At 32.8% G+C, this 23,930-nt stretch overlaps 3 protein-coding genes across 6 annotated transcripts; 1 reads left to right on the top strand and 2 right to left on the bottom strand.

The window, feature by feature from the left end:
- The first annotated feature begins 7,790 nt into the window (after window positions 1–7,790).
- On the top strand, window positions 7,791–12,795 carry LOC111400816 (argininosuccinate synthase, chloroplastic). 3 transcript variants are annotated; one of them, XM_023028228.1, is made up of 11 exons: window positions 7,803–7,913; window positions 8,464–8,540; window positions 8,623–8,672; window positions 8,760–8,841; window positions 9,715–9,853; window positions 10,633–10,681; window positions 10,847–11,029; window positions 11,167–11,241; window positions 11,366–11,551; window positions 11,878–11,966; window positions 12,045–12,795. In XM_023028228.1, exons 2-11 carry the CDS (start codon window positions 8,474–8,476, stop codon window positions 12,595–12,597), a joined length of 1,473 nt encoding a protein of 490 aa, XP_022883996.1. In that variant the 5' UTR covers window positions 7,803–7,913; window positions 8,464–8,473; the 3' UTR covers window positions 12,598–12,795. The 3 variants fall into 3 exon arrangements, with proteins under 3 accessions (XP_022883997.1, XP_022883996.1, XP_022883995.1); XM_023028227.1 differs by having other exon boundaries at window positions 7,804–7,913; window positions 8,617–8,672; XM_023028229.1 differs by lacking the exons at window positions 8,464–8,540; window positions 8,623–8,672; window positions 8,760–8,841 and having other exon boundaries at window positions 7,791–7,913.
- Window positions 12,796–13,594: 799 nt separating this feature from the next.
- LOC111402586 (early nodulin-like protein 1) lies at window positions 13,595–14,360 on the bottom strand. Its single transcript, XM_023030969.1, has 2 exons — window positions 14,100–14,360; window positions 13,595–14,021 (listed from the first exon to the last, which is right to left on the bottom strand). The coding sequence occupies exons 1-2, from the start codon at window positions 14,296–14,298 to the stop codon at window positions 13,723–13,725; spliced, it is 498 nt and encodes a 165-aa protein (XP_022886737.1). The 5' UTR covers window positions 14,299–14,360; the 3' UTR covers window positions 13,595–13,722.
- Window positions 14,361–17,110: 2,750 nt separating this feature from the next.
- LOC111400815 (uncharacterized membrane protein At3g27390-like) lies at window positions 17,111–21,665 on the bottom strand. 2 transcript variants are annotated; one of them, XM_023028224.1, is made up of 10 exons: window positions 21,124–21,665; window positions 20,454–20,562; window positions 20,180–20,372; window positions 19,958–20,082; window positions 19,009–19,297; window positions 18,731–18,837; window positions 18,493–18,628; window positions 18,129–18,327; window positions 17,786–18,026; window positions 17,111–17,699 (listed from the first exon to the last, which is right to left on the bottom strand). In XM_023028224.1, the coding sequence occupies exons 1-10, from the start codon at window positions 21,215–21,217 to the stop codon at window positions 17,435–17,437; spliced, it is 1,758 nt and encodes a 585-aa protein (XP_022883992.1). In that variant the 5' UTR covers window positions 21,218–21,665; the 3' UTR covers window positions 17,111–17,434. The 2 variants fall into 2 exon arrangements, with proteins under 2 accessions (XP_022883992.1, XP_022883993.1); XM_023028225.1 differs by lacking the exon at window positions 20,454–20,562 and having other exon boundaries at window positions 21,124–21,221.
- Window positions 21,666–23,930: the final 2,265 nt, after the last annotated feature.

Raw genomic sequence — 23,930 nt, 5'->3', positions numbered from 1 at the left:
TGGTTTCTAAAGTAATTGTAAATTTCGGGTTGTTTTATCCTCAGACCAATACTAGAGTCTTCAACTTTTAATTCATTTTTAAGTTCTTTCAAAATGCAGGAATTTTGAAACAGTGTATCCTTTGACCTCTACACTCGGACATTTTCTTTTAACATTCAGTTTTATCTAAGAGTCAATCCCAAACCAAGGAGAAAGTTTAGAAAATGCGGTTGACAAAGTTTAATTTCCACCCATGTGTGAAAGTAATTTTGTTTGGTAATAGCTCCAACTATTCTCATGTGATGTAAGAGATAAGATATGTACATTTGCTAGAGGCATTTATCTTTCTTAGTTCATTGTAAGGATTTTTATGCTAGAATTGCTCTTTTTTCCCCTTTTTCTTTTTCAGAAGTTCAAATTAGAATGTACTTCACGATAATCACATTTAACACACTAACATTTCCTTCAATATAACCAAGTCCGTGTATTGCACGGGCAAAGACTAGTCTTCTTAGATGAGACATTTAGTTACAAAATCATCTTGATCTAAAAAATTTTAACATTTTTTTCTATGTTATTAAAGTCTTTTGTAAATCTCGATAAAGTTTTGTCAAAAATATACTTCAGGCTAACTAGTACATTGAACCCTTTGCCTCTTTCTCGCAGTCCTAGGACATTGTTGAGTGCAAATGTTAGTTGCATTTACTGGCCTTCATTTTATGTCACAACCACGTTGTAACGTACAGCTACCATATTTAAGATTATAAATATTCTTAGATATCTCTATCTTTCATAGTTAAATTTAAATATAATACAAGAAACAGTTAAGAGAATATAATATTAAGAAGTCGATTGTATTTGAAGGCACAATTATAAAAAAAGAAGTCGCATATATGAGACAACAATTTGTATTAAAAAATATTTTCTTCAATCTAAATTGTGATCAATAATTATTATAATAAACACGAGTAAATTTAACCAATAATCACTGAACTTTACACTTGATTACTACTTGCTCACTCATCTTTCACATATTACTGAATGCTCACTCATCTTTTCATATAATTACTCATTCATCACTCGTCTCTTCAAATAATTGGGCGACTTTTACGACAAATTTTCGACAACTTCCGACCACAAAAAATGTCGAATTTTGATATCGTTGGAAAGCCCACGATGTCCTCTTCAATTACCATCCAAAATCTCATTATAACTCCAAGGGATTCGATCGAAAAATTGCCTTAAGAGTCGCCCAAAAATTTTGAAAATCTGCCCAGATTTTCAGATTTTTTGGACGACTTTTAAGGCAATTTTTCGACAACTTTCGACCATCAAAACTATCTAATTTTGATACCATTGGAAAGCCCACAATGTCCTCTTCAATTACCATCCAAAATTTCCCGCAGATTTTCAAAATTTTTGGGCGACTTTTAAGGCAATTTTTCGGCAACTTTCGACCATCAAAACTATCTAATTTTGATACCATTGGAAAGCCCACAATGTCCTCTTCAATTACCATCCAAAATTTCCCGATAACTCCAAAGGATTCGATCGGAATAAACTCACAAAGTCAGCATCCCGAATTTTGTCCAGATTTTCGCCTTTTCAAGGTGCTGATTTTGTGGGTTTATTCCGATCGAACCCTTTGGAGTTATGGGGAAATTTTGGATAGTAATTGAAGATGACATTGTGGGCTTTCCAATGGTATCAAAATTCGATAGTTTTGATGGTCGAAAGTTGCCGAAATATTGCCTTAAAAGTCGTCAAAAAATCTGAAAATCTGGGCAGATTTTCAAAAATTTTGGGCAACTTTTAAGGCAATTTTTCGATCGAATCCCTTGGAGTTATAATGAGATTTTGGGTGGTAATCGAAGAGGACATCGTGGGCTTTCCAACGATATCAAAATTCGACATTTTTTGTGGTCGGAGTTGTCGAAAATTTGCCGTAAAAGTCGCCCAATTATTTGAAGAGACGAGTGATGAATGAGTAATTATATGAAAAGATGAGTGAGCATTCAGTAATATGTGAAAGATGAGTGAGCAAGTAGTAATCAAGTGTAAAGTTCAGTGATTATTGGTTAAATTTACTCTAATAAACACATACAAGAAATCACAAAAGCGCAATTATTAAGAAAAAAAAGTTACATATATGAGACGACAATATTTTTTCAGAAGTATTTTGTTCAATCTAGACTGTGATCAATAATTATTATCATAAACAAATACACCAAATAACAAAATACCTAATCAAGTCGATTCATTTTAAAATCCACAATAATCACATAACAAAAAAGAATTAGTATAACTTATTCGTTTAAGATAAATTCTTAATTTTCTCTATAGACACGATTAATTTATTATTATTTAGTTATTTATTTTTCATAAATGTTTAACCCAATTTACTATTTTTACTTCTGTCATTTATATCTTTTCTACCTTTTTTTCGAGAAAATCGGAGATGACATACGAGTATATGCTATAATAGTAACTATGGTATTTGAAATGCATACTTGAGAAAGTGTAATCAACCTTGATAAAACATTCATTGGAGATTACACCTACCTATTAGATGACCAAAAAGAAGGGCTTTCAGCGGCGTCCTTAACAAGACTCGAACTTCCAGCGTTCGCCTTGACAGGGAACATTTATATTTTTAGTTTCTTTTGTCACATATTTTGATTGTTAAGAAAAATTTAAATTCTATATCTATTTAGAAAACAACAAATAATAGAGTTCAATAATCAAAGATGAGAGATAAGAAAATTTTAAATTCTATATCTATAGTGATTATTTTTTTTATAACTTAACTATCCGTTAAAGGACTCTAATATCCCCTTTCATATCATGTTGTCTAAAATGGTTTCAGAGGTGACCACAATGATATTTGACTTGATATTTAGCATCATACAGTAATGGCTCGTATAGTTTTTTCATTCCCTATGTGGAGTTGTGATCACAAATTCTCTTTGAATCACATAAATGGAAAGATAATAATTTTTTTCCCAGTACAAATCAAATTAACGATTCACTCCCCTTTTATATCCCCTTTACTTTAAAAGAGAAGATCTAACGTTTACTATTCAACCTGAGGCAGCGGTTTCACACTAAACTGATTTTATACTGTAGTTGAACTCGTTATGCACTATTCTTCACAAAAAAAAAAAGTTTGTCTGGAAATAATAATGAAATATGGTAACATTATTGCTGTCGTTGTTGACTTTATAGAATGATTTGCTGACGGGTACAACAATTTTTTTTCTTTGGATAATTGATCTTGTGTTTTATACCACATAATATTTTTATTATAAAAATTGTCGCAAAAAAATAATAAACATTAATAAATAATTGAAATTTTTTTTAAAAGAAGAAAGACGAGTTGTATGCATTTTTTAAAACACACGTTTGATGTGCATTTAATTATTTTTTATATTCATTTAGATCATTTAATGCGTCTATGATATAGTTCTCGAAATGAGTTTCGAGAGAACATAGAAAATTTATGCATTCGACTATCGTACAATCTTCGATGAATTTATAAAATTAGCATGTTATTGAAATTCTTAATTTTTTAAATGCTATCTCTTTTGACATTAAATTTTTTTTAAAGTTTATTAGGAAATTTTCTAAATGACGTCAAAAATTATTGTTGCGAAAAAATAATAAACACTAATAAAGTAATTGATTTTTTTTAAAAAAAAGATGTGTTGTACGCATTTTTCAATACACACGTTTGATTAACGTTTAACTATTTTCGATATTCATTTAGATCATTCGATGTGTTTATGATATAATTCTCGAAATGAGTTTCGAGAGAATATAGAAGATTTATGGTAAATTTTTAAAAACTAAATAAATCAATTAGTAAAAAAAAATTGACAAAAAATAAAAAATAGAGCAACTCCGCGCATCACGGAGATGCGGAGCAATTTTGCTCCTGGCATCATGTTATCGAAATTCTTAATTTTTTAAATGATGTCTCTTTTGACATTAAATTTTTTTTAAAGTTTATTAGGAAATTTTCTAAATAACGTCAAAAATTATTGTTGCGAAAAAATAATAAACATTAATAAAATAATTATTTTTTTAAAAAAAAAGATGTGTTATACGCATTTTTTAACACACATGTTTGATATACGTTTAACTATTTTCGATATTCATTTAGATCATTCGATGTATTTATGATATAATTCTCGAAATGAGTTTCGAGAGAATATAGAATATTTAAGGTAGATTTTTAAAAACTAAATAAATAAATTAGTAAAAAAAAATTTGACAAAAAATAAAAAATAGAGCAACTCCGTGCATCACGGAGCAATTTTGCTCCTGGCATCCTGGGTGCCAGGAGCATTTTTGCTTCGTGATGAACAGAGTTGCTTCGTTAGGCAACTCTTTTTTTTTTTTTTTATTAAGATGATGTACATGTCAATTTTTATTTTTATTTTCATTAGGTGATTTATTTAGTTTTTTTTTATAAAAATATATCATAAATCTTTATAAATATTCTATATTCTCTCGAAATTCATTTCGAGAATTATATAATATATACATCAAATGATCTAAATGAATATCGAAAATAGTTGAACGTATATCAAGCGTGTGTGTTAAAAAATATGTATAACTCATCCTTTTTCTTTAAAAAAAATTAATTATTTTATTAATATTTATAATTTTTTTGCGACAATTTTATCAATATAATTTCCGTTTTTCCTTGATGATTGATATATTTTTTTTACAAATCTATTTTACCCTTATATAATGTAACACGGAGTATATTAAATCATGTATATTGTTTATTTCTTAAAAGTAGTTGCGATAAATCAAAGTAAAACTTAACACAATGTTGAAAAAAATTAATACTCAATCAAAAAGATGTCATTAATTTATTTAGCGATATTAAATATTTTAAATGTATATAAATTTTGGAGGATTAAATTCAAATATATCAAAATTGAGTGATTAAATAAAAATCTTAACTCCATTTAAGTGACAAAATATTATACTGTGGCTCAGCTAGTGTTTGGCTCTATTAAATTTTTTTCTCATTTTTCTCTCTTTTATTTTTAATCACAGAATCTTCCATAAAATAATATTATACGTAAATGAAAAAATTCATTAAAATTATTGGATATTGAACAATAAAAAAAAGATTCGACTAATTACACGATTTAATTATATTGAACATAATTATTATCAAATAAGTCATTTATATGTAAAATAACCACTCAAACTAAAATAATGTTTTATTTATGAGCTCCAATAATTTTGATTTTTAATCCATGCATCAAGGAAACATTTATCCTATCCCCAAAAAACACATTTCAATTATAGCAACACAAAATTGAGGCCAACTAATTTTTCATCTTAATATTTTAACATCTAAAAATTTTTTATATATAAAAGAAATTTGATTGTTTTTAGAATTTTTTTTCTTATTGTTACTTTTTTCTCTCAATCAATTAATTTGTTTAAATAATCTAATAAAAATTTTGACGTCATTTAGAAAATTTCCTAATAAAATTTTTTTTTTAATGTCAAAAGTGTGTTATATATGAAGATTACATTTCTATTTATCATTTTAAACAATTAATCAAATTTGTAGATTTACTGAGAGAATTGAATAGATATTTTGACACGTTAATAACTTAATATTACATAAAAAATGAAATAGCACGTGCATTGCACGGGCGAAAAACTAGTAGTAATAAAAAAGAGAACATATCATTAAATTATCATAATTATGGAAACAATTTCAGAAATAAAAAAAAAATTATGAAACTTTCGAATTAAATTCCTAATTATCTAATTCAATAATTTTTTAGCCCTAGTTTGGGCTCCATTTTTTCAAATGCATCTTTCAAAACTCATTTTCAACTATATATATTCACATAAAATAATGTCACACGTAAATTTAAAACATCTCCTAATTTTTATAACTACCATTCTCCAAAAAATCACTATTTCAAAAAACATTTCCCCCTCCCCAAACCTTATTTTAATGGAGCTTAAACTAAGACTTTTTAATCACCTAATACTTCAAAAGTAAAGTTTAAGTATTCTGTTGATCTATATGTTTTTTTAAATTTTTTTACATAACTGGTTGAGGCCCATGTGAGAAAAGAATTAGAATTCAATAAAAGGCCATCATGTTATATTCTCCTTTGGGGAAAATATGATTTTATTTTAATGGAGCTTAAACTTAGACTTTTTAATCACCTAATACGTCAAAAGTAAAGTTTAAGTATTCTGTTGATCTTTATGTTTTTTAAATTTTTTTTACATAACTGGTTGAGGCCCATGTGAGAAAAGAATTAGAATTCAATAAAAGGCCAGCATGTTATATTCTCCTTTGGGGAAAATATGCCAATATATACACACACACACACACACAATTCCAAAGGTTTCGAGATATACTTTCAAAATTAAGAAACTTGTGAAAAAGTTTAAAAAAATAGAGTCTTATTTGCGACCACCTTATAATAATTTTGTGATATATTAATTAATTAAATAGTTTATAAAATTCGGATTAAAAGAGATTCGGGATCCTAATACGCATTTATTTATCATATTTTTATAAAACTTGCATTTAATTATAATCACGCATTTAGTTTAGTTAACTTAGACTTTATATTTATAAGTAAGTTATTAAATCATAATTTAGTTAGCGAAAAATCATGAATTTCTATTGTTTCGGTTAAGGCGAAGATAATTTAAATTTAAACTAATACAATCTCTGTGGGACGATACTTGGATTCAAAAGGTCCACTTTATTACTTGAAAGTGATTTGTGCACTTGCGGTATATGATTTTAGCGAACAATTTTGACGTGAGATTAAACATGTTCAAATGTATCATGATAGCGTTTCGAGGAAGGTTAGGATGGTTAGTAGTATGAAGAATGTGAAGAAGGCGAACAAGGCCAAATAGAAAATCTTTTTATGATATCGAACACCTCTTTTTGACATTATTTATTTGGAACATCTTCCACCGCAATTCACGAGTACTTAATAGCTTTCAGAAGAAGTTAGAAGTTGCAGAACATACGGCAATCAAAAACTCATAATATACTGATATTAAAATATATAATATAACATATCCCATGACTCTATGGCATCTTGTGATTATTTATCCATTTTGAATTCTGGTTTATTATAATATCACCTATCCAGTTGAACATATGTTATAGAAAGTTATTTCAACAATGTATCACAAACATGCTTTCTAATTGTAATCACATTGGTACTAATTTATTGTCCGAAATTTATTTGATCTAATTTTAAAAGTAAATTTGTGAATAACAATGTTTCCAACCCAAAGGAAGATGCCAATAATAATAATAAAAAAAAAAAAAAAATAGCTTTCTAGCAAAATGTATTATCTTTGAAATAAACGGTAGAGCTTTATTATCAACAAATTCGATTCCACGTTTCTCGACTAAAATTGATTTGAACAAAATGGGTTTTTGAATTTGAAGACTTGTAATTTAATGGACTCAATTTTAAAAAAGAAATAGTCAATTTGATTATAATTTATTGGCTGTTAATTAGTTTCATTTAAATTAGAGTAATTGTGAGATGTCATTAATTTTGCTTAATTTTAGAAGAATGTTTAGTAAGTTTTGATTATTTATGGTTCAGTTACAAAAAAATTTTAAGTATTTTTTGCTTACTTTTCTATGATGTATAGTAGTTATAATATATAAATTAAAGTATAGTATTTCTTGATTATACATGAATTTTTTGGAAAATATTTATAAAGCCCAATTGAAAGACAGGCCCATGAAAAGATAACCCATGTCTGTTTAGCAAACGGAGAAGAGAGGCCTAGGTTTCTTTCACGGTATTAAATTAAAAATTGGGACATGTACATCACGTGATCACCCCGTCGGCACCGCTGCAATCATTTCCCCTCAACTTCTTCACCACCGAACTTTGAAGGTAATATAGGATTGTATTAGTGTTAAAACGGGCTTCATATGTTGATGTTGAAATCGACTCGATTTGTTTGTTGTGAATCATTTAATTTGAACTCAACTACTTATGATTTATTTAATTTTTCCAGAATTGTTGTTTCTTGATGGCAATCTTTCTCTAGCAGCAGTGGTTTTTTCAACAATGCTTCTCTTGAATTTTTGATGCGGTTGTTTATCGTTTTCCATTGCCTTAAAAACTGGCTGTCCCTCAAGTGTAATAGATGAAATACCCAGGACCAAAATCCAGTAGGGGCAGTTGCCCCACTAGACCACAGGTGGCTCCGCCCCTGGTATTGAATGTTTATTTTCTTGTTGCATTGCATGTTGGTCACTAATTGATTTGGTTGGTTTTATGTTAATTGGGTTGGATTTTGATTTGGCTGCTTTTATGTTAATGGGGTTATATTTTAGTGGGTTTAGAGTGTTGATTGATGGTTTTTATTTTTTATTTTTTAAGTATTCTTGTTATCTATATAATTTGAAGAAGTTTGATAAATCAAAATACCCTGTATCAGTCATACGAGGATGGCTCAATTAAAAGCATTTTCTTCGTCTTCTTCCACCAATCTTCTTTTCCATGGTTCCAGAAAAGGTACCCTAAATACCAGCTGTACGCATAAAATTTCCTATTTTCCTGGTAATGAATTTGATTAACTTATTCTATATAGAACCAGCTCGAACTTATGATAAAATTCACTGTTCAAGAAAGGCTTCGTTGGAAGAGGTATTTCAAATAGCACTATTCAAATTGGTCTTTTATGAATGATTTAATGGGAGTCAATATTGAGAGTCTTTTTGTTTGCAATGCCAGCTGGGGGTGAAAGCGAGTGAGTTTTGTGGTCATGCCATTGTTCATACGAGTACTAACTTTGGTCTTGCCTGTAACAAACTAGGTACCAGCCTTACCTCTCAATGCTTCCACTTGTTTTATTCATGTCTTTTTCTTGATTGATTCCTAATTTCCAATTTTAATTTTGCCGCCAGGGTGGTCAAATATTAGGAAAAAGGTTTTTATCAACTGGAATGAATGGCTTTAGTTAATTTTTTTTCTTACACCAGTTTTGTTTTATAATCTGCATTTTATTTTCTATTTTGAAGTTACTTGTAGACTCAATAATCTGCATGCTCCTAAAAAATTCATCATTTCTTAAGCTAAAAATTTACATTTTGTTGAATCTCTCTTGACCTGAACTGGTTTTCTTTTTCCCGTATCCTTTTAATGGCTTGTAGACATTTTGAGTGCGAATGATTTGGAAAATGAACAATCATGATTTATGCTCCCCAAATAAGCTTCCATTAGCATGCTTTGGGAGACAAATTGAGGATGGTTTCTACGTTGAATTATATTTTGATAAAAGTTGATAGAACTTGTGGTTGAAAAGTTGTGGACCTCATGAAATATGGGGTTGAAATCAATTATTGATTTTGATTTAGATTAAAATGTGGATTTTAATTTTCACCAAATAGGGGCTTAGTGAATTTATGTTGATGCATTCTATCCATAGCACCTTGCAAATGTTAAGGAATAAATTCCATGTCTAATAAAGATGAAAATATAGACCAACTTATAAGGGTTTGGGCTATTCCTTTTAATAAGATTGATTTTTTAATATAGAACCCCAAATTTTAATATGTGCTACTCCTCTTAATAAGATTGACTTTTTTAGGATGAAACTTCAAATCTTAATAGCAAATACTTTCTAGCATCTCTTATGTTTTAGTTGGTTTTGTTTAATTGCTCTAATGAATTTGTTAAAATGATGCAGTTATCCAGGCAGTTATGGCAAGTAATACTGAGCCAGTGACTTCTGCTATGGACGGAAAAGTTTTGCGCGGGAAGTTGAACAAAGTGGTTCTGGCCTATAGTGGTGGTTTAGATACCTCTGTAATTGTACCTTGGCTTAGGTACATCGATTACTCTATCTTTTTACTTTAATTTTTCTATGATTTAATGTTGCATTCTCTATTCTTTCTTTTTTAAAATGTATAAGATGATTTGATCAGATGTTGTTTTGTTATCCCTTAAAATTCTTCTACTTGTCTATTGAAAGCTCTAGTAGATATGTCAACCAATATACATAAACATCTCAATTGGCAGTTCTAAGATTGTAAGAATAAATGAGTAGAGGCTCATATTTTATTTATTTATAGTTTTGAGAGATAGTTGTCGCCGAGTGGATATCTGACGAGGAGTTGCATCTGATTTATTGAATGTACGTATATGCTTCATTGTTATAAATAGCTTTTCTGCTCANTGCATTCTCTATTCTTTCTTTTTTAAAATGTATAAGATGATTTGATCAGATGTTGTTTTGTTATCCCTTAAAATTCTTCTACTGGTCTATTGAAAGCTCTAGTAGACGTGTCAACCAATATACATAAACATCTCAATTGGCAGTTCTAAGATTGTAAGAATAAATGAGTAGAGGCTCATATTTTATTTATTTATAGTTTTGAGAGATAGTTGTCGTCGAGTGGATATCTGACGAGGAGTTGCATCTGATTTATTGAATGTACGTATATGCTTCATTGTTATAAATAGCTTTTCTGCTCATACATCTTCATGATTGTTGATATGTTCAAAAACTTACATTTTACATAATTTGATTTCTCGTTTTGGGCTTTATTACCTTCCTTTTCTATTCAGAGCGTTGTATCTTTGTTGACCGTGTTGTATATTTCAGGGAGAATTATGGCTGTGAGGTTGTTTGCTTCACTGCAGATGTTGGTCAAGTATGTCAAAAATCAGAATCTATAAACTGGCATATGCTAAAAATTATTTGTGTAGAGTTCTCTTTGAAATATGCATAGTTTCATGTTTAGATTTTATAGGCAGAGGAAGTTAAAATATAGAGCAGTAAACAGTAATGCGTATTAATCAGTTGCTAATCATTTTAGGGGCTTCAAGAGTTGGAAGGTTTGGAAGAGAAGGCCAAGGCTAGTGGGGCATCTCAACTAGTGGTGAAGGATTTGAAAGAGGAATTTGTCAGAGATTTTATATTTCCTTGCTTGCGGGCTGGTGCTATCTATGAGAGGAAGTACTTGCTAGGGACTTCAATGGCTCGCCCTGTTATTGCGAAGGTGTAGTTCAAAGATCATATAAATGAAAATTTGACTTTATGATAGCTAATGGTTGGATGTTTGTTGGTCCTTTGGCACAGAATATTATGCGTTTCTTTTTGTGTTGGTTGTATATTCTAATGCACCAAAATTGGCAGGCCATGGTTGATGTTGCCAGAGAAGTTGGAGCCGATGCTGTTTCTCATGGATGCACGGGGAAGGGAAATGATCAGGCATGCTTCAGAATTTTCTTGAATATTCCTCTTCTTCTAAGCCTCTTTTTGTGCCTTCCGATTTGATTCCGTAGCTTCTTTGTTTTAATTTTATGAACATTCCTAGCCCTCTTTATCATTGCAGGTCCGGTTTGAGCTTACATTCTTTGCTCTGAATCCTGAACTCAATGTTGTTGCTCCTTGGAGGGAATGGGAAATAACTGGAAGAGAAGATGCTATTGAATATGCTAAAAAACACAATGTGCCTGTTCCAGTGACAAAGAAATCCATTTATAGCAGAGATAGAAACCTGTGGCACCTGAGTCATGAGGTAATACTACATTTAACCTTTGCGAGAAGAAAAGCGAATAAATAATATGTTGAACTATTCCAGCAATTCATAAACTATATATTCCTCTTGTTTGTAATTTTCCTGTGGAATTAGATTAAAATATCGTGATTCATGTTAAGATTCTCGGTCATTATATCCATTTTCTTACCTTTACGTACATTACCGAAGCAATTCACTTTGCTGTCCAGAGACAGGGAAACCATGTTTGATTTTCGTATTGTTATGGTAGTGGCTATCTAACCAGAAAGTTGATATGGTTCTTTGGCTTAGATTATTCTTCTATATTGTTTTTATTTTCATTAAAGGGAGATATATTGGAGGACCCTGCAAATGAGCCAAAGGAGGACATGTACATGATGAGCGTTGACCCACAAGATGCACCCAATCAACCGGAGTGAGTTTCTTCTATGCACTTGTGCTTTTCTGTTAAATATTGGGTGTCGGTCTTTGCAAATGATTTAATTTTATGTAGGTATGTTAAAATTGGGATAACTGACGGACTCCCTGTTTCACTAAATGGAAAGGTGCTTTCCCCGGCATCTCTTCTCTCTGAGCTAAATGCGGTCGGAGGGAGGCATGGAATTGGCCGTGTAGACATGGTTGAAAATCGTCTTGTTGGAATGAAAAGTCGTGGGGTGTATGAAACTCCTGGCGGAACCATTCTCTTCACTGCCATTCGTGAACTAGAGTCTCTCACACTTGATCGCGAAACAATGCAAATCAAGGATATACTTGCCCTCAAGTATGCTGAATTAGTTTACGCTGGCCGATGGTTTGATCCACTTCGTGAGTCGATGGATGCTTTCATGAAGGAAATCACGAAAACCACCACTGGATCCGTGACTCTCAAACTGTTCAAAGGCAGTGTAAATGTAACCGGGAGAGAGAGTCCATACAGTTTGTACAGGGAAGATATCTCCTCATTTGAGAGTGGGAAAATCTATGATCAAGCTGATGCTGCCGGGTTTATTCGACTCTATGGATTGCCAATGCGGGTTCGGGCAATGCTTGAGAAGGGTATCTAATTGTTTTTATCTATGTTAGCAGCTCCTAGTGTAACCTGGGAAGATTTGATAGCGTGAATTATTGAGGCACTGAATTTGTGGGGAGTTTGTTTTCCAGTTAATCAGCTGATTTCTAGCTGATATCCATGTATGAAACTTGACTATGCGCATGCTAAATTGTTATTTGTTGTTATTAGATCACCTGTAACTTTTGAAAAATGATAACTGTTGCATCTACATAAATAGTTCAAGTATTGTATATTTTCGTCTCCATCTTACATCGGAGAGAAATTTCAATAGGGCGGTCACAACACTATCAAGATGCGCCACCTCGGTGGGTGGCCCACTACACACCCCCGAGGCATGTGGGTCACCCGCCGAGGTGGCGTCTCGCATTGGGCGGTCGCACCATCCACGTGGTCGATCACCCCATTGAAGTTTCTCTCCTTACATGGAGTTTTAAAGTAGGGTCACCTATGGGATGTGGACTGATGCCACATAAGAATCCCGTGGTGACTAGCCTATGGAGGCAAATCAAGAATGAGACATACCCCTCAAGATTTGCTTTGGATAACCTACCTTGTTAAGCTTGGTACCAAGGAATATTTTTACACTATTGATAGCCGAGGATTTAGATACTAGATAATAAGAAGTTTCAAGAGTCGGTCGATTATTAGTGACACCCATTGATCTATCTACTTTATTTTGTTGCACTATGGGAGCAATCACCTTTGTTTAGCTTGCGTTCATAAACACTCAATACTTTTTATTCACGACCCACAAATTTTATTCACTTATTCACCCGTTATTTCTATTTTGTTTATGATCGAAACCTCTTATAAATACTTCCAAAAAACATGCTTAATTGGAAGGGTTATATGCACTTGAGTAGTCATGAAGACAGCAAAGATGATGATGTGAGATGGAGATTGCTAATCTTTCATTTGTTTTTGTTTCCTAAAAACTATGGAAACTTCACATATTTAAAGTAAATCGAGAACGAGTAAAGATACATCAATGCATTGTCAATAAATAGGATGTTAGAAGTTAGAAACATCATATGGTGGATGAATAAAACAAGACAATCCTAATATTCTGTAGCAGTAAGCAAAACTAATAACCCTAAAGAAATTTAAAGAAAGGTAGCTAGGCCACAAACTGAATACTAATTAGTAAAAAAAGTAGTCCATAATAGGTGATCACAGCAATATTTCTGCAACCTGCAGAAGAACTTGAATCTTGATCTTGTGCCATAACCCTTATGATCATTCGCTGCCCTTTTCTGCAGTGCCCAGTTGCTCCACTTATGAAGTAGAAAAATCCAGAGCGGTCAAGGGTGAAGATTGTGTTCCCAGTATTGGAAAAGAAGTTAGGCCGTGTTGAGTTGCAGTTCTTGTACTCGGATTCAGTGACTTCCATTACTGAATCCTTCCTGTATTTAAAACCTGAAAACCAACGCAAATTTATTTCTTAATACTGTCAAATACTGTATAGTAAACATGCAAACATATTAGAGAACTCACGAATTGTGTCTCCAATGATGAACCTTTCCTTGGAAGCCCATTCATTGTAGAGTTTGGTTTCATTTGCAGGAGGGACGACCCAACCGTTTCGCTCTCCGACTCGAAATTCTAAGCAAGATACTTGCAAAACATGAAGAGATGAGAGGATTGTCAATGCAAGGAAAATTTGGGTTGTGAAATTCATGGAGTAAGACGCCATTTGAAGCTTCTCCAAATCTTTTCGAGTTGAAATATAAAGATTTCCTTTGAGTTGGATGCAAAAGGAGCTATTGAAGAAAACTTGTAGAGAATAATGGATTNCTTTTCGAGTTGAAATATAAAGATTTCCTTTGAGTTGGATGCAAAAGGAGCTATTGAAGAAAACTTGTAGAGAATAATGGATTTTGATGTGGTACTGTCAATTTAAAAAACAGTTCGTGCAGTGGAATTTTGCAGTTTAGAGTCAGTTATTGGGATAGACGTGGCCGAGTGGGAGGTAAATTTCAGGCGAAACTTGTTTACTTGGTCAACTCATGGAATCATGGAAAAAAAAATATTTTGATTAAAAAATAATTATTTATGAATATATAATTAATTTGTACGAGGCTTGAGCTCAAGACAATTATGGGATCAGTGCACCGTGGATCAACAAACTTTTAGTGGTGTTCATTGGATCATATTTGACCAGTCAAGTCATTCAACATCAATTTGTGACACTGCGTTAATTTATTATGAGCAAATCAAAGTTAAATGGCTTAATTGTACGAAATGAAAGATGGATAACGTATGAAGTATCCATAATTTCAATAAAATCTTTAACTGCCATCCACTTTTCATCCACTAATTTTATAAAAGAATAAAATCTAGTATGTAAATTTCAATTTTAACACTCCCAGACGAGCTTGGCATTGAGTTGAGAAAGAGTAATATATTCATCACTATTGATGCTAAAACACCATTCTAGTCGACAGGGCCGGTCCTGAGGCGAGGCAGATGAGGCCTGCGCCTCAGGCCAAAAGCTGAAGGGGGCCTCGTTTCCATGGCCTCAGTTTTTTTTTTTTTTTTCTGTTAAATGAAGAAAGTAAATTGAATGAATGAATCATTTTCCTCTCCAACTCGCCTATGGCTGCTGGGAAGTTGAAGAATATTCTGGAAATCATTCCTTGCTGGAAACATCGAGGTTGGATGGAGCCGCCATTATTGCAGAAGCTTGAACGCAGACTTGAATTCAAAAGGAAGGGAAGATGATGAGTATTATAATTGGGCCAACTTTTAATTTCCTCCATTTTCTAAAGTCCAAATGTTAACTTGTAAGCCTTTTGTGTTGGGCTTCTTATTTATTTTAAATGAGGCCCATATCTTGTATTGTGAAATGGTTAAAGCAAAGTTAAAACCCTATGGCTCTTTCTCAGTTTCTCTCCCGCCACTGAAATTGAACGCCGACCTTGTGATTTTCGTTGGTAAAAATAATGAGAAATTAGCGATAGGTCTGTTCAAATCAGCTATAGTTATATCATCCTCGACAATTGAAAGGAGCTTTGCTAGTGCACGAAATGAGAAATTCTACCTCAAAACACGGGAAAAAGAAGTAACAACATATAAAAATTGCACAACAGGTATGTATCGATTTTTTAATTTTTTTGTACATATTTATTGATTATTTTTGTGGCTTGCTACAACTATAATTTTAGAGCTATTTCATTTGGGATTTTTGTTTATTGGGATTAACATTTTAATATGTGAATAGCTGGCTACCTTAGAAATTGAAAACCATGATTTCGTTAATTGCCTATGGCTTTTAGTTAGGGAATGTTTCTTGGTATCCGATCAATGGGTGATATTTGATTTCGGGGCTTCTTTATCGTGAATTAGATGGCTCAAGATTGTTGATGTAAATTGTTTCATGGTCTACTGGTTATTGCAAATTTGGGAGTTGTTGTAATGTGTGGTTTGCTTGCATTAAGTGTAAGTAATTTGTATGGATAGCTCAAGTTTTTTGGTTCCATTGCAGCATTGTTATGTATGTTTACCATTGAAATGTAATTAGAAATATAAATTTCATGCCAATTGACTTCCAAAAGAAGCGGTTTAAGTGCACTTTCTTTGGATATCTAAAGTTCTAGAGAGTAATAAGGGATACTTGACAAATTATTCATTTTTCTGAATTTTTTTTTTAAACCCTCCATAAGATATTTAGTGATGCTCGAATAACTATGAGAAATTAGCGATAGGTCTGTTCAAATCTGATCAAAAATAAAAGTGGATGTTTCTTGGTCGGTTGGTTCGATAAAGCCATTTTAGAAAGGTATAGTACTAAATTTCTATCAATTATATGTCTATCTGGGTTTTTTGTTTTTATTCTGTTAATTAATTCTGTATGTTTGTAGGAGTAGTTTTCTCTTTTCTTGAATTTTTTTTATTGTATTCAGGTTTATGAGATTTGTCAATACGTCAGAAATTCTCAAGAGATCGAACAAATTGATAGTTCAATTCAATCAGATGAACAATCAAATATGGCAACAAAGGCTAGAATACCATTTTCTTTTCAAATCTTACAACTGGGAGAATGTTTCAAGAAGTGAAGTTCCAATATTTCTAATTCTCTGTGGATGGCTCTACCGGAGGAAAGAACGATAGAAATTGAGGTATGCTCAATTCCATTTTCATGATTTTTTTTATAATTATTAGTTAACCATGTTTTGCTATTTATTTGTATATGTGTTTTGTTTGTGAGCTTGTCTGCTGGAGGCTTAGGACGATTTCATTCTCAATGGTTTTTTTTTTTTTTTTTTGAGCTATACTTTAAGGTTTATGTTTTGCTAAAAATATGTCATGTAAAACTAATGGGGGGCCTAACTTATAGAGTTCGCCTCAGGCCCAAGAAACCACAGGACTGGCTCTGCTAGTCGACATTACTATTTGCCGTCGCCAATTCAAGAATTTTTTAGTTTGGTTCAGACCCACACCCACCATTTCTGTTACATTCTCTATTTATAGCAACATAAGGGGATAAGGCAGAAACAGATTTACAATTCAATCAATAAAGGAGACATATACTATCTACGAAAACCTCGAAAATATAGGAGTCAGTATGAAAATTACAAAGGAGAAACATCTACCAATAGCAAAACAAACAGCAACTGATACAACAAGAAGTTACAGACATGTTTCTAACTGGATAAAGCTACTTCGCCAGAAAAATTTGACAAAAAGCTTGATATAATTGCATGTGGCAACATATGATTTGATGAAAAAGCTGGCTATGTTTTAAACTGTCCAATGATAAAATGTCGTGTGTCATTATGTCGAACCTTTATGTTAGCATAGCATGATTGTTTCTAACTAGGTACATCTCTTTATCCAATTTCTACATCTCTTTGGACAACTGTTTGAGCCTCTTGATCAGAACCCGAGTTGTCCTTTCTGCTGTTAAAAGACTCCTGGCTTAATATCCGAGCGAACATGCTTTTTGACCTGGGAACTGTTTGAGGCCTACTGCCCCTCGATTTTGAGTTCTCGCCGTTCTTCTTAACGAGCTCTTGTAAAATGATTTCCATACTTTCATCAAAACGGCGCCTAAATGTTGGATATCTTGTTATAGACTTAGTTATCCCTTGAAGTCTTGATGAAAGAACAAAGAAATGGAAATTAGAACTGAGAGAAAAATCATAAATTACAGTAACAGAAAAAAAAAAATTCACTTTCACCTTCGAGCTAATGCATCAAGTTCAGCTAGTCTTAGCTCAGATTCAGGTGGTGGGCCGATATTTGTATTCTTTAACCGTGCAGGATCGCTCCTCAATAAGACTAATCTGCCAAGGTATTCCTCCTCGGCCTCAGAAAGGTTGTCAGCTTTAATCTGGTCTTTAATGATTAATAGTGGATTAAGAAACCAATCGAAGAATGTATCCTTTGGCCGATTTGAGGTAGTTATTTCTGTATTGTCATCTGCACGAGGGAGAAAAATTTTACAAGAATTGCTTCCTCAACACAGCATGGACTACTGAGATGGGAAAACTCAATAAGGATTAAAGGACAGCTACCACTTACTTAACAATATACCAGTGGAATTAGATTTTACAGAGTGCAGAAGTGCCTGGAAAATGCAATAAGCAGGTAAACCAATGGTTATCACCTTTCCACTTCCTATCTTATTCTTAGCATCTTCAATATCTTTTAGGGTTATTATCCCTTTAGAAACCATAATTTCCCCATGGCGTTGACACTCCTCGAATAAGGAATCGGCTAACTACAACAATCATAGTGCTCATCAGTGCCAATACGAGAAATAAATGTTACATCACATATTGCCATTGCTTCACAAACTATAATTTGCTAAGGTGTAATAGAAGCATTAGACCGCATTAACATAGAAAAAGAAGCTAAAATTTATTGTGCTGTCCAGTAAGCATACCTCGAGGGGCTTCAACTCAATCATAGGTGCAGGAAGAGAAGTTGTACGAGATGGTGGCTTTTTGAAAGAGCTGGGCCTTGAGAAAGAAGTGGAACGAGAGTTTGTTTGTGATGGAGCCTTCTTCGTGTAACGTGGTCTGCAGGAATGGCACATAGACGATGTCATCCAGTAGCCGATTATTAGTCGATATTCTGAAGAATAACATGTATTAAGCATAATGCAAGGCAAAAGTCAGAACCTAGGGAAGCAGGATCCTTCAGCCATGTCTAGAACATCATTGCTGTATTCGTCGTAAATGGACAATGAAGCGGTAATATAACAAAGTCCAAACCAAATAGAGCATTCCTACCATCAAAAGCAAACACCAAAATTTTAGCGGTAGCAAATGCAATTGAAATGGAAAATTGGTGCGGCAAATCTACTGGATTTTTCCCAAGAGAATTTTTGTATTTTTTGCTTTTGTAAACGATTTTATTTCTCATTTTTTCCCCTGGGGTAGTTTAAAGGCAATTCAACCTGATACACTATTACAGCTGCATAAGCGCCCAAGAAGATACTTGAAACCATGGAACCCAAAACCGCCCCAACAACGGCCAATGGCCAGAGTAAAATTGCTAGTCCTGCAAATGGCACACATATTGTTTCCAAGAATGGCCCTTCTCGACCTATACAATCATGAAACAGACGATGCCAACCCTTGAAAAGCATGCAAGGGCTTTTGCAGAACGCAATAATCGAGATCACTGGTAGATCAACCATAGCTCCAAGTACTCCGATTGCAAGAGCTAAAGGAAGATAGAGCAACCTGCGACACAGAGCAAGAATCATTAAGACAGAGCAAGAATCATTAAGTTGAAAGAAAATATTATAAAAACGAATACCAGAGTCAAGTGCAAGGTAATGGAACAAACTACCTTCATCATTTAGGTTCGTTATTTTATCTTCCATCCATTAGGACCGAATTTAGAATGAAGTTAGGAAATTATTTTTTATTGCATTAATATGAATTGGTTACTGCTATGGTAAAAGACTAAAAGTTACCGTCGGAACAACTTTACAATATTACACCAAACCATGGATAACATACAAAATTTTCTTGGAATGTATGAAACACAAAACCAAAGGACGCTGAAAAAGAGAAGGGCAAAAATTGATAGAAGATCAACTAAATCAGAACCTTCTGTGATCTATATAAAATTTACAAGTTGAACCTCCAACATAAAAGTCCATAACAATGCATGGCAAGGTATATATCTGAAATAGAAGGAAACTATTTTTTTCTACTTTCATTTGTCTAGGTGTAAATCTGGAACAACCTCAAACTTACAACTAAAACAATGTCTAATTCAAAATGGGCGTATAGATATATCTCTATGCTTGTCTAAGACTTTGGCTAGCACTGAAAAATGGAGTTTGCAACTGAGTGAGTAAGCAAGGAACACAATGAGAAAGACCATAAACAAACCTAATTTCATAATACTTTCCTTCGGACAGTAGATCATCCATAATTGAAAAGTACGAATGGTAACAAACATCCATAAAATCCCTAATGACGGTGAAGCTACCTTCAACTGTACCCCAAGTTCCATCCTGCATGCATGATCAAACAAGATAAGACTAATCAGTGTCGTGAAGTCACTAAAAAAAGAGAAAATATGTGCCAAGACTTCATACAATTTACACGTACACAAATACAGTGATAAACTTTATCCCTCTTCCTTTCCCCGACTGCCTGAAAAGTGGCAAACATTGGTGCAAGGAAGCCATATGCTGCTCCCCCTAAAACGCTACTCGCTATTCCAACTGGAGGCCATAAAATTGAGATGACAGCCGTACATAGGCAAAGTAGAACCTTCAAAACTGGCCCAAATTGTTTTGTTCTGAAATAAGAATAAATATAAGTTCGATGACAATGTATAAATATCACAAGCAAGCATAAGTTGGAATGTTCCTGGACTTACCTCAAAATGCAATAACATGTATAGGAAAAGTGTATTGGCCAAAGACCCAAAATTATTCCAGATATGCCAATAGTCATTATAAGACATATGAATGGGAATAATATGATACCTGAAGCACAAAAATGAAGAAAGCCACATCAAGTTGATATCTTATTCAGCAATAAAACCTTTCCAGTGCCATGCACCACGAAAAGATAACGAAGAAGAATGCTAATAATATTAGCACACTGTAAAGTAACAAACAAACTTCTATGCGGTCAATAGTTCAGCTTGTCTCGTGAAATAATTGTTTACCAAACTTTCCAGTATTTAACATAAGTGAATGAAAGAAATTCCTGGAATACAAAAAATACAACTTTGCCAAATCAATGACTGGCGAAAACTTAAATTTACAATTGACATGAACGCACAGATTATTACAGTAAAAGGCAACAAAACGGAAAAATTATGTCATTAATTCCTCAAACTATCCCTGGAGTCAATGCAAAACACACAAAATCATTGCTAAATCTTATTTGAACAATACACACAAGAAAGAATGAAACAACTGAGTAACAGAACAGGAAAATTATATGCAGCTGAACAGGTATACCTAGTCAGAATGCTAAACATTAGATAAACCCTAATTAACATAAGAAATCAGAAAAAAGAGTGGGCAATTGATACAAACCTTTGATAAAGCCAAGAATTAGAAGGCCAGTGAAGTAAGGCAAGAACCGTATGAAGTTCCACAAAGAATCACAAAATCTCCTTGGGGGTTCCATGCCCTATTTTCCGGATCTCTCACACAATCATCAAACACCCATTTCGCAATCAATCTAAACTCTCAAATGCATCGAAAGAAACGCAGCTTCGTCCTCACTCAACCTCACTTCCGGCATCAGACAAGTACCCGAAAACGAAAACCAACTAGTGGGTCTTTCTTTACCCAAAAAATTGATTCTTATTAAAACACAGGAGTTAAAATTGAAATAAACTGAAGAACAGAAAGGATAATACTTCGTAAATTAAGGAAATAACTGCTCTAAAGACGACGACGACTACTACTTGTGGATTGGGAGCAGTTTCCTATAGAGATTTTAAAATCAAGGAATACAGTACTTTTCGAGGGCAAAAAGCAAAGATTCCGGTTTGTTTTCTGTGCATCCACTCTGTAAATTGTCAGAATTCATTTTATACATCAAATCGGGTGGGACCTGCGCTGCAGGATGTGAACGAGTGGGTTTATTACTTGGGAATTGCTATTTGCACCTTTTCCTCTACCTACTGAATGACACGATAACGTGGAAGGGTGGCTATTTTAAAATTTTTTTAAAGCAAAAAAAAAAAAACGTTGACATATAAATTATTGGGTCAGGTTTAACAAATACAATAACAGATCAGACAACAAAACCTTTTATGAGAAGAGATGGATTATTAAAAAATCATCAGTATATTGTCTGCGAAGAAAATGCCCCCAAATTTGGAAACCTACCGCCCAGTTTAGACGTAGTCGTTTCCGGCTTGAAGGTTTCGTCGGTGAGAGAAAGAGCAGTTTCGACTTGCAGCTGGTGTCGTCGTCTTCATTGTTTTCGGCTTGGAGGCTTCGCCAGTAAGAAACCTTTTTGTTCCAAGTTCAAGCTATTACAGGCTTCATTGATTTTAATTGTATTCCTCACTCTTTTGCCAAACAACTTAGGAAGTTCTTAAAGAAGTTTAAGTAATCTGTTAATTTTTTGTTCTTTTACACATGATATAATAGTGATTTTTTTTGTTCTTTTTATTATTTTTGTAATTTGTTATTTGTCTTACTCTGTTACAAAACTTGGGGATAGTTTAAATGTTTTGAGATCACACATTTATCGTCTATTCTTTAAGCTTGTTCACATATATGGGGAAATAGGGAATTACAAAAAAAGAAAAGAAGGAAAACTACATGCATCTGAATTGAAAAAAAGAAAAGAAGAATAGTGATTTCAATTCAATATTTGATTTGTGAATTAGTTGTAACCTTATAATTGGTTTTTTTACTGCAGGGCAATGAAAAATCGAAAGAGGTTGACGAAAATGACAACAATTGGGAGAGGTTGAACCGATCGTAAAAGCACATCATCAAGTGGTGAATGAATACATGCTTGTACCAATCTCATATACACAACTTCTATTGGTTCGTTTAATTCGATTGATCAATGCATTTGATTTCCATGTTTTAGTTACATTGTTATATTGTGTAGGGTGATGGCAACATTCGTTTTTATGTTATTTGAATGAATAAGTAAATCATCTACATATGCAATACAAAAATGAGTAATTGATTTGATTACCTCATCCATTCTTCTTTGGAATATCTGTGGTGCATTTTTCAACCCAAATGGCATTACATTCCATTCGTATTGTCCTAAAAGATTAGGGGTACTAAATGCAGTTAATGACTTACTTTCTTCTGTAAGCATGATTTGCCAAAATCCTGACTTACAATCAAATTTTGAAAATATCTTTTTGTTCTGTACTTGTTTAATAAAGGTGTCCTTATTTGGCAAGTAGTACCATCAAATTTGGTAACTTCATTTAATTTTTTGTAATTTATCACCATTCTGACTTTTCCTCTTTTTATCTCACTATGTTTTCTAACCATAAAGGTTGGGCTACTATGTGGACTTTTATTAGGCCTAATTAATTTGGCTTCTAGCAATTCTTTTATCCGATCTTTAAATTCTTTTTGGTCATCTACACTATAATTCGTGGGTTTGACTCTAACAATAGTGTCTGGATTGGTTAATTCTATTTTTGCCTTTACTTTGTCTTTATTTCATTTTTCTAATGGATTTTCAGAATATGTTTTAATTTTTTTTTCAATTGTTCTAACCTATTTTCTATTGTCATTTTTAGGACTGTAATTGGTTTAAATTTTTTTGTACTCTAACATCCACCACGCTGGGTTGAGGAACTCTGCTGGTTTATGTCTCTATATGCTACTGTAACAGCCTTATTTATTTTTTGTATAAATATTTTGTGTGCACAGGGTGTTGTGAACATATATTTATCAATATATTGTGTAAATGGTGCATATTTTAATAGAAAATTTTGTCCTAATAAAATATCACATCCAATTGTGTTTGACATATATATTGTATCAACAAATACTTCTCTAAAGGAAATTAGAAAAGATACTTGCTTATCATATTTGCTGTATACTACCTTATTTCCACCTGCTGTTGTAGAGGTGACAATCTTCTTTGAATTGTATTTCCAGTATTCAGATGGTAGTACATTTGGTAAGCATAAGCTTATTGTACTTCCTGTATCTAAGTAAGCATGAAATTTGATTCTACAATAACTTTTTATATTGAGTGTAATTTCAATATATGGACTCATTGGATTAATACAAATTACTCTTTCCATGATAACAATGATTTCATATTTTCATCTATTCTTGATATGATGATTGGATTATCATCAACTGTTATTTTTAAATATACTTGGCAGATTTTATAAGGA

Source organism: Olea europaea, chromosome 10 (assembly GCF_002742605.1).
Source record: "Olea europaea var. sylvestris chromosome 10, O_europaea_v1, whole genome shotgun sequence".
In the NCBI taxonomy this organism is placed as follows: Eukaryota; Viridiplantae; Streptophyta; class Magnoliopsida; order Lamiales; family Oleaceae; genus Olea; species Olea europaea.
The sequence above is the reverse complement of the archived record's forward strand: the minus strand, read 5'-3'. Positions and strand labels throughout refer to the sequence as shown.